Here is a 10385-nt window from a genome sequence, read left to right as displayed (position 1 = left end):
AGTGCTGGAAGAGCCGCCCGGCCTCCTTCAGCCCCTCTGGGCACATAACCTGCATGCGTGTCGCTCGCTCGCTTCCTCACAGCTCCCAACCGTCTACCAGTTTCTCAACTACTTATGAATGTAACCCCTCCCCACAGCGCCGAGACGGAGGAGCTGCGCTCCCAGCTGCAGCTGGTGGCGCTGCCGGCGGTGATGGACGGCGCGCCGCCTGAGGCCGCGGTGCCGCTCATGGCGGCCATGAGGCGCGCAGGGGCGCTGCTGGACGCACACGTGAGCGGGGGCAGGCGGGGGGGCAGGCGGGCGGGGGACAGGTTAGGGGCAGGAGTGAGGTGGGGAGCCGCCCATGTAAGACGGAGCGGTCAAATGGCAAGTACGAATGCGGGGCGGTGGGGCGCAGGAGCGGCGTAAAAGGAGGGCGGGCGGCTTAAAGGTGCAGCGCGGCGTGGAAGGTGCTGCAAGGCCAGGCCATAGGAGGTCATGGTCAGGGCGAACCAGCCGTGCTGCTGACACACTTTCTTAGCAGCCTTCCCTGCCGGTGGGCTTGCCTGGACGCGGTTGCCAACCGGGTCATGCCCCTGACCTGCCCTGCCCTCCTCCCCCTGCCCTGCCCTGCCTGTCCGCATGCCAGGACGCCGACGGCTACACGGCTCTGCATCTGGCGGTGCGGGCCGGGCACCTGGAGGCCGTCAGGTGGCTGCTGCAGCAGGTGTGTGTGTGTGTGGGGGGGGGGGGGGGGGTGAGGGCGGCGGGGTTTGAGGGCGCTGGGGTCACGGCGGTGGGGGGGGGGGGGAGGGTGGTCAGGGTGGTCAGGATGGGGGCGTGTTGGGCGCCTGCACTGCTCGTGGTTCCCTCTTCCCTCTCGTTCGCTCCTCTTTGGCACCAGCACCGCAGTTCCTGCCACGTTCTCTCCGATCGCCCAACCTCCAATCAATGCCACCGCCTTCTCACTCGCCATGCCTGGATCCCGCCCCCCCCCATCACCAAATTAAACATGAATGTAACCCCCCCCCCAAATCACCCACAGGGCGCCGACCCGACCGAGCGCGACGCACTAGGCTACATGCCCCTGCACCTGCTGGCCCACTACGGCTGCAGCGCCGCGCCGCCGGCAGCAGCAGCTGCAGCCGCCGCCGCGGCCGCAGCCGCAGCCGCAGCGGCTGCCGCCGCCTCTACCACTTCGCAGGCAGCCGACGGGGCGGCCGCCTCGGGCGCGGCAGCGGCTGCGGCTGCCGCCGCTGCCGCGGCAGCGACGGCTGCGCAGCCTTCGCAGCCGGCGCCGCTGGCGGGTGGTCAGCTGGAGCTGGCTGCTGCGAGGCTGCTGGTGGAGGAGGCGCGTGTGCCGCTGGGCGCCAAGACCACCTGCTTCGCATACGAGGCGGACGTGCGGGTGGAGGTGAGGTTGCGGAGGCGGGAGGGGTAGCGGCGGGAGGGGTGGAGCGGGGCGCAGTGGCGGAATGAGGGGCTTGAGGGGCGGGGCGGGATGGAGAATGTCACTTCACAATCGTCAAGTTAGGAGGCCTGCTCGCAACTGCAATGCATCTTACAAGTCGCGGATCGCTCACAGGAGAAGAAGCTACGCGCCACGCCACCAGCCGCGGCAGTGGCGGGCTCCGCGCGCAGTGGCGGCCGCCGCGGCGCTGGCGGCGGCGGTGCGGGTAGCGGCTCGGCTCGTCAGCGTCTCAAGGCGCGTGACCCCATGATGACTGTGCCGCTGTACGGCGGCCACACGGCGGCGCAGCTGGCCCTGCGTTACGGCAGGTAGGTGTGTACGCGGTGCTGCCGCTACTGCCGCTGCTGTGCGCCCATGCCCATGGCAATCTGGCAACGGCGCGGCGTGCGCATGGCCGACTTCACGATTGCGTTCCGGCCGTTCCCTCCTTTCTGCCCTCTCATTCCAGGAACCTCCCTTACCGTATGTCATCCACCCCTCCCCACCTCTCCAACCACCCAACCACCCACATCCCGCTTCTTCTTAGTCAGATCATGAATGTGACACCCCCGCACACCGCTCCCCCGCCCCCCAGGCCGCTGCTGCTGGCCTACCTGCTGCACCGCGGCGCGCCCATGGACCTGTCCAGCGCCACCAGCCGCCACTGCCTGGAGAAGGCGCTGGAGGTGAGGGGGCGGCTGGGGGCGGCCGGTGGGGGAGGAGGGAGGCGGGGAGAGGGGCAAAGGGGGTTGCAAGGTTAGGAAATCGGGAACAGGATTAAATTTAGCATGGGAATCATGGGCAGGGCGAGGGGGGAGCGCTCGAGCCCAGCCAACGGGCGCATGGGGCGGGGTGGGGGAGGGTGCAGGATGCAGCATGGGTGGCACAACGCTGGAGCAGGTTGTCGTACACCGTACTGCTGACGTCGTACAGCGCTAACGGAGTCATGCATGTCCTGCATGGGACACCCGGCAGGCGGGGCACTCGGCGGCGGCACGCATCCTGCTGTCGCACGTTCAGCAGAAGCCCGGTGGCGCCGGCCCGGCGTTGCCGGCCGCCGGCGCGGCTTCCTCCACCGCCGCCGCCACCTCGGGCTCAACCGCCCTCGCGGCCGCCACGGAGAGCAAGCGCGCCGCCGCCCGCGGCGCCAAGCGCGCCGCCAAGAGCGGCGGCATGGCGCGTGACGACAGCGCGTCTCCGCCCAGCGGCCTGAAGGCGGCGGCCGAGGCCGCGGCTTTGGCTGCGGCGTCGGTGGATCCGGCCGCAGCGGCGGCGGTTGTGTTCGGCAGCGCCGTTGGTGGCGATGAGGTGGCGCACGTGGCGGCGCTGCTGCGGCAGCCCCTGGTGCAGCTGCAGCTGGGCGCAGTGGCGGCGGCAGCGGCGGCGGCCGCTGGCGGCGGCGGCGTCGCTCAGGTGTCTGGCGGCGGCAAGGGTAGCGGGAGCGGCGGCGCTGAGGTGGCCGCTGTGCCGCAGGTGCCGGTGGCGGTGCCTGTCTCCGTGGCGGCGGAGGCGGTCGCGGCAGCGATGCTGCTTGAGCGGCGGCGGGCGCGGCGGACCAGCGCGGCAACGGCCGCCAAGGAGGCTGCTGGCGGCGACGGCGGCGCTGGGGCCGGGCCGCCTGTGCTGCCGCCGGCGGGGCCGCTGCCGACCGCCGTGGCCGCTGAGGTCCCAGCGGCAGTGGCCGCCAAGGGCGCTGCGTTCGCGCTGTCTTCGGGCGCCTCAGACGCGCTGCTGTCTGCGGCGGAGGGCAGCGCTGCTTCGGCCTCGGCCTCTGGGGGCGTGGCGTACACCGATCCGGGCAGCGGCAGCATCAGTGGTGCTGACGAGCCGTCTGCGGCAGACGACGGCACCGGTAACGGCAGCCGCAGCAGCCGCAGTGCCCGGCGGCGCGCGGCGCGCCGGGAGGCCCGCAAGGCCGCAGCCGCAGCGGCGGCATCGGGGCCCGCGCCCGCCAGTTTGCCAGTGGCGGCTGCGGTCGCTGCCGCAGGCAAGGCCGGCCCCGAGCCGGACGCTCCGCCGGCGCCGGCACCGGTTGCAGCGCCTGCGCGCGAGGCCGAGGCAGAACCCGCTGCGGTTGTTGCAACCGAGCCAGCACCAACGCCTTCTGCTGCTGCTGCCAAGGCCGGCAGTGGCAGTGCGACGGCCGCCGCAGGGCTTGCAGACGAGCAGGTGCAGCAGAAGCCGGTGGGGAAGGTGAAGACGTCGGTGCGCGGTCGCAGCAGCAGCGGCAGCACCAGCACCAGCAGTAACGGCACTGGCGGCAGCGGCAGTACCAGCGATGCAGCATCGGGGGCTTCCGGCAAGAGCACGCCACGCGCTGTGTCTGCGATTGCCCCCGCCGCGGCCGCTGCTCCCAGCAACGGCGCCGCCGCCGCCGCCGCCGGCCCCGCTGGCGCCGCGGCTCCTGCCAGCGCGCCGCAGCCTGAACTCGACGTCACAGCGCCTGCTGCTGCGCCCGCACCCTCAGCTTCCTTAACAGCCGCCCAGGCGGGTGCAGCGAGTGACAAGCGGGATGCGCGGGATGTGGCGCTGGCCCGGCCCGCTGACGTCAGCGGCGGCCTGGGCGTGGGGCCGCAGGAGACGCCCGAGCAGCTGGCGTTGCGGCTGCAGCAGCAGCTGCAGATGGAGGCGGCAGAGGCGGCGGAGCTGGCGGAGATCGCCGCGGCCATTGCCGCCGCGGAGGAGGAGGAGGAGCGGCTAGCGGCAGGCGGCGGCGGCGCCGATGAAGACGAGGGCGAGTGGCAGGTGGTGGGCAGCCGGAACCGCCGTGGTGGCGGTGGCGGCGGCGGCGGCGACGGCGCTTCAGTCGCTACGCCTACAGCGGCGGCAGCTGCCGCTGCTGCTGCTGCGCAGCCTGCAGGATCGGCTGTGTTCACGGGGGCCGCAAGCCGTGCTGCCGCTCCTGCTGCGCGTGCGGACACGCCCACGCGGCCCGCAGCGGCTGCTGCGGCAGGCTCCGGCACTGCGGCTGCGTCACTGGCCGCTGTGGCGCTGTCATCGTCCGTGGCCGGCAGCCGCTCGGCCTCGCCACTGCCCGGCCAGCGCGCCGCCTCCGCTGCCGCGGAAGCCGCCGGTGCCACCACGCCCAAGCCGCCGGCGACGTCGGCACCCGCCGCCAGCACGGCGACACCAGCGGCGATGGCGACCGCGGCGGCGCCGGCGGTGGCGGCGGGGAGCCGTGTGGCGGCAGCGGCGCGGCGGCCCAGCAGTGACTCGCTGGGCATCACTGGCAGCGGCCACGGCTACATCGAGGTGCCGCGCAGCCTGCTGTACGGCAAGCGGGGCGGCGGCGGGGGCGGGGGCGCTGGTGGCGCCGCCGGGGCTTCTGGAGGAGTAGCTGGCCAGTCACCGACGACAGCAGCTGCGGCTGCAGCGGCTGGGGGGACAGGGCCTGTCGGGGCGGGGACCCCAGTGTCAGTTGTTGGCGGTGCTATGGTATCAGCGGGTGGGCTGCCTCCGCTGCCGTCGCTACCGGCCATTGCTGTCAGGCTGCCGCCGCCGGCGGTGACGGCGACACCGGGTGCTGCTGCGGGCCCAGCCATGGGGGCGGCAGCAGCAGCGGCGGCGGCATCTGGGTCGGCGGGTACGCCCACCTCAGTGGGGCCTGCCCAGCCGGTGCACACCTCCTTCGCGGCAGCGGTGCGCGGCTGCGATGCGCCGGCAGCGGCCGCGGCCGCGGTAGCGGGGCCTGTGTTGGCACCGGTGGCCAGCCCGTCGCAGCCCGCAGCGCCGACTGCGGTGCCTGCCGCGGTGCCGGCGCCGGCATCGGTGCCTGCATCACCTGTGGCTCCGCCGCCGCCATCGGCAGCAGCGACCACGGCATCCGGCATGTCCACGCTGCCGCCTTCCTCAGCACCGGCAGTGGCGGCTCCCACGGCACCGGCTCTAGCTCCGGCCGCGGTTCCGGCGAGCCCTTCAGCTGCAGCTGCCGCTGCACCTCCCCCTGCTGCCCCGCCCCAGGCTCAGGCTCAGGCGCTGCCAGCAGCAACAGCCCCGGCGGCGTCATGGGCTGCCGCAGCCGCCGCCGGCACCCCGGCCGCCGCGAGCACCGCGGCCAAACCGCCGGCTGCTGCCCCCGCTGCCGCGACAGCAGTGGACGCTGCGCCCTCACCGCTCGCGGGCTCCGCCGCCTGGCCCTCTCCCGCCGCGGCCTCCGCTACGCCTGCCGGCGCTGCGCCCACCACGGCGAAGGGGCGCGGCAAGGCTGCCGCCAAGGCCGCCGCTGCGGCCGCAAGGGCCGGCGGCGCAGCCGCCACACCAGCACAGCCTCCGGCTAGCACCGGCGCTGGCAAGTCTGCAGGCGCCGCGACCATTAGCAGCGCCAACGGCTCCGGTGCAGCGGCGGCGGCGCAGCCGCCTCCCTCCCAGGCTTCCAACTGGAAGCTCAACCCGCAGGCGCACGAGTTCGTGCCGCCCGTCCGCTTCGCGGCGCCCGCCGCGTCAGCAGCGGCAGCGTCAGCCGCCTCCGCCGCCGGCGCCGCGCTGGCGGCTGCCTCGTACGCCGGTTCCGCCGCCGCCGCGGCCGCGGGCGCAGTCCACCTGACCGTGTCTAGCGTGCACATCGGGTCCAGCGCACCCCCAGCAGCATTCCCAGCAGCAGCGGCGGCGGCGACGCGCGCACCCGCGGCCGGCGGCGGCGCCGCACTGGCCGTCACGGGCTCCGGCGTGCTGTCGCCCTTCCAGACGCCGGGTCAGGCGGGAAACGGCGGTGGCAGTACGGCACACGCGGACGCGCACGGGCACATGTCGTACACTGTGTACGGCACGCCGGTCTGCGCGGGAGCGGCGGCCGTGATTGCGCATACGGGCGGGCCGCCGCCGCCGCCGTCGGGCGCCGCGGCGTCGGGCTTGCCGCCGCACATGGCTGGCCACCACTTGCCGCCGCCGGTCTCGCCCGTGGCACAGGTAGGCCCCTCTCATTTCCTAAAGGCTTTGCTGAAATAGCTTAGTAGTCTGCCTCTGTTCATGCACCTTGGGTGTCCTTTATTGCCGATGAGATTGCGTTTTTTACTTATGTGTGTCTTGTAGGTGATGTCATGGAACGCGGTGCAGCCCATCCAGGTGGTGTCCTCGCCCATACGCCGCCTGCCCGACCTGCCCGACCTCTACCGGGCCATGGTCTCGCCCTACTGCGGCGGCGGCCAGTCCGGCCAGTCCGGCTCCGCCTCCGGCTACCTGCCGCCGCCCTCGCCGCGCGGGCCCGGCGCCGGCGCCGCGGCCATGGCGGCCGCCGCCGCCGCAAGCGCGGCTGTGTCCGCGTCAGCGGCGGCGGCTGCCGCCGCGACGGCCGTCGCCGCGGCAGAGGCTGAGGCGGCGGCGGCCGCCGCCGCCGCGGCATCAGCAGGGGCGCCGCAGGACCGGCAGGGCTGCGAGTCAAGCGCCGGAAGCGGCACCGCGGCCAGCGCCGGCAGCTCCGCCCCCTCCTCCGCTGGCGTTGCCTTCAGCTCTGTCGCCACCTGCTGCCCAGGCTCACAGCCCGCTGCACAGACCTCCAACTCCTCCACCACCTCTGCTGCTACAGCCGCCGCTGGTGCCGCCTGCGCCGCCTGCTACAACCCGCTGGCGGCGCCGCTGCCGCAGCTGTCCATGCTGCCGCACGGCCTGTTCTGCGGCGAGCAGCTCATCCGGCCCACAGCCACACGGCTCTGGGGGCTGGACCCGCTGCAGCAGCTCCGAGCCACGCAGACCTGCCTCGACGCCACCATCGCCGCTGCCTTCGGTGTCCCCGGCTATCTCGCTTACGCGCAGCAGCACCAGCAGCACGAGGCGGCGGCGGCGGCGCAGGGAGCTGGTGGCGGCGCGCCTGACCGCGCGCCGGCGGTGGGCGCAGCCGCCGCTGCGGGGCTGCTGCGGCCGCTGGCGGCGAACGCAGTGAGCACGTCCGCGGCCGCAGCCGCGGCAGCGATGGAGCTGGCGGCGGGTGCGGCGGCAGCGGCGGGCGGCCTCATGTCGCGCCTTGACGACCTGTCGTGGCCGCTGCCGGCGTCGCTCATGGCAAGCGGCGGCGGGGCGGCGCCCGGCTCCGCCGCTGCCGGTCGCACGCGCGGCGCGGGGCCTGCTGCTGGCGCCCATGATGACGACGACGGCGGGGTGGACAGCGGGGAGGGCATCCGCGCGGGCCGCTGCAGCAGCAGCGGCGGTGCCATGGCGAGCGGCATCGTGCGCGCGCTGGACAGCATATTTGCGGAGGAGGAGGCGCAGGAGCAGGCCAACGAGGCCGCGCGGCGGCAGCAGCGGCAGCAAGAGCAGCTGCAGCTGCAGCAACAGCAGGAGCAGCAGCGGCAGCAAGACCAGCTGCAGCTGCGGCAGCAGGAGCAGGAGCAGGATGGCACAGGGGCCACGGACGCGGCAGCCGCGACGGGGCCTGCAGCTGCGTCAGCCGGCAGTGAGCCCACTGCGACGACGCCTGTATCGGCGGCAGCCGGGGCGGCTTCAGGGGCACTGGGGCAGCACATAGGCGCGGCGCAACAGGGCCCAGCTGCGGCTGCGGGTGCTGGCGGCACCGGGCCGGGTCACACCGCCTGGACGGGTGGAAGGAGCTTTGCCTCGGCTGCGGCCGCGGCCAAGGCCCAACACCCGCACCCCCAGCACCCACACCCGCACCAACAGCACCTCCCACATCCACAGCATGGGCACCCGAGCCACGCCCAGCACGGGCAGCACCATCAGCCTAGTCAGCACCACAGCCCACACCACAGCCAGCACCACCCGCAGCACAACCCCAACAGCAGCAGCGGGCGACCTGGCAGTGGTGGCGGCGCCGCGCCGCCGCCCACTCCACCCAGTCCCGACCTCGCAGCGGACTTCCCGCCGCTGCGGTCCTCAGCCTCCTCGGCACCTGCGCAGGCATCGCCACAGCAGCAGCCCGGGCGGGCGCCGACTGGGGCGTGGGGGTCCCACATGCGGCCGACTGCTCCTGCCGGCGCCAATACCGGCGCGCTTGCCGCGGCAGCGACAAACGGCGGGACAGGTTCTGGCGCAGCGGCAGCGCAGGCGCAGCAGCACAGGCAGCACAGGCTGGTGCACCCACCGTCGTCGTTCTCGGCTCAGGCGCTTGCGCCCACCGGCAGTGACTGGTGAGCGCGCGGCGCTGTTGTTGGCAGGTTGGGCCACCAGGGTACCAGAAGCATAGCACCAGTAACTTTGTAGCAACAGGACAGACGGAGACCAACTTAATATTTCCGCAATGCCAGAGACTAGCGCATTGTGACAGCTTTTGACTGGGACCGGCACGCAATGCATGTCATTGTCCCAACCTGTGTACATAGGCGCGCCGCGGTGGTGCGGCTGTTTTCCGGGGCCTGCAGCCCCAGCGCCCCGGCCGCGGCCCAGCCGGCGGTGGCGGCCGGCGCCCTGTGGTGGACCGCTATGCGCCACGCCCCCGAGCCGCCCACCCTGCAGCAGCAGCAGCAGCAGCAGGCAGCTGACGCGCAAGCGGGGCCCCCCACGGCAGCAGCAGCGGGTGGCGGCGCGCCCTCCAACTCATCAAGGCATCCTGGCCGGGCCGGCAAGGCGGGCCAGCGTGGCAGCAATAGCAACAGCACTGGTGGCAGTAGCAAAGGCGCTAGCAGCAGTGGTGTGCTGATGATGACTCAGCAGGTGCAGGTTGCGGGGCCCCTGGATGCGGAGAGCATGATCACCGCCTGCATGCAGGTGGGGCCTCTGACGCGGCGCGTGCGTGTATGTGTATGCGCACGTGTATGCGGCGTGTGTGGGTAGCAGCCCGCTTTCCCAGTTGTGCACGCAATGCGTTTTGTGCAGGCCGTTATTCACCCATTCCTGCACCGGCGCCGCGTACGCGCTCTATCCAACACGCCTGGCGTGTGTCCTCTCATGAGTCTCATCCCTCTGTCGTCATCGTGTTGCCGCCGCAGGGCCGCCTGGCGCCCGGCACCGAGGTGTGCGGGACGCTGGCGGGGCTGGCAGGGCCGCCCCCCCTGGAGCTGTTCGAGGGGCTGGGGCGGCTGCTGGCAGGGCTGCAGGCGGGCGGCGGCTGCTACATGCTGGTGGAGCGCTGGTGAGCAGCAGGAGGAGGAGAAAGAGGAGAAAGAGGAGAAGGGGCGGAGGTGGAGGGGGCAGCGGTGAGGAGGCCAGGAGTAGGCCACACACTGTGTGGGGGTTGCATTCCGCTGGCAGCGCGCGCCGTGCGACTGGGTGGATGGCTGTACTCAATGGCAGGTCCGGTGGTGGGGTAGGGATGGATGCGGCCGCAAGCGGCAGCTTGTGGAGATGGTGTGCGAAGGACGAAGGGGCGCATATGCGTGCAAAGCATGGGCCTTTGAACAAGAGAAGAGCAGACTCTCATTATTACGTGCTGTAGCATTCGAGGTGGGGAAGAAGATGCAGAGGAAATTGGAGGCGTGCGCGGGCTGGAACAGGTGGAGTGCATTCAAACCGAAGCCTATCTTGCAAACTGACTGGCTGACTTTTGGACGCTCATCGCGCTTTTTTGCCGCTTTTGCAGCTCGCAATTTTATGCCAGCGAAGGCAATCGCCGGCCCGTGGATGGATAGTGAGGTCGGGGAGGGACATTACTACGTACATGGAGTTGCAGCGGGTGGCACCTGCCACCTCCGCAGGCTGCCGCGCGCAACATGCATGTGTGGGGCGGGCGAGCATGCTAGCATGTCATGTGTATCGCGGACAAGTTACAGGAGGCCGAGGAGGAGGAAAAGGAGGAAGGTGCTGCGCTGCGCACGCACTCAGCACCAGCAAGGTTGTGCGGGCGTGTTATTGGGTTGAGCAAGCGCAGCGCCTGGATGCTGGGGACAGGACGCGTGGCCCTGTGGGCCTAGCTGTAACCGGACCAGAGATGCCTCTGTTTAGCCTGGGCGGCAGGCGCGGCGCCATCAAGAGAGGCCGTGACGAGACGCGTCTCGACGGGGTAGGACGGGCAGGCCCCGCCACATGAGGCTCCGCTGCGTCGCCACCCAGCCCCCACGGCCGTGAACACCAC

General features: G+C 72.2%; 1 protein-coding gene across 1 annotated transcript in view; it reads left to right on the top strand.

The window, feature by feature from the left end:
- CHLRE_12g544750v5 (uncharacterized protein) overlaps positions 1-10242 on the top strand; it is a 16348-nt gene extending 6106 nt beyond the window's left edge. Inside the window, exons 11-19 of the mRNA XM_043068845.1 lie at positions 138-270; positions 629-706; positions 1025-1393; positions 1565-1758; positions 2025-2115; positions 2405-6334; positions 6458-8505; positions 8698-9082; positions 9304-10242. Coding sequence (XP_042919126.1) covers positions 138-270; positions 629-706; positions 1025-1393; positions 1565-1758; positions 2025-2115; positions 2405-6334; positions 6458-8505; positions 8698-9082; positions 9304-9450 — 7375 coding nt within the window. The 3' untranslated portion in view covers positions 9451-10242. The remainder of the gene's footprint in view (positions 1-137; positions 271-628; positions 707-1024; positions 1394-1564; positions 1759-2024; positions 2116-2404; positions 6335-6457; positions 8506-8697; positions 9083-9303) is intronic.
- The last annotated feature ends 143 nt before the right edge of the window (positions 10243-10385 follow it).

Source organism: Chlamydomonas reinhardtii, chromosome 12 (assembly GCF_000002595.2).
Source record: "Chlamydomonas reinhardtii strain CC-503 cw92 mt+ chromosome 12, whole genome shotgun sequence".
Classification (NCBI taxonomy): Eukaryota; Viridiplantae; Chlorophyta; class Chlorophyceae; order Chlamydomonadales; family Chlamydomonadaceae; genus Chlamydomonas; species Chlamydomonas reinhardtii.
Note: the sequence above shows the minus strand (reverse complement) of the source record. Positions and strands in the feature narration are given on the sequence as shown.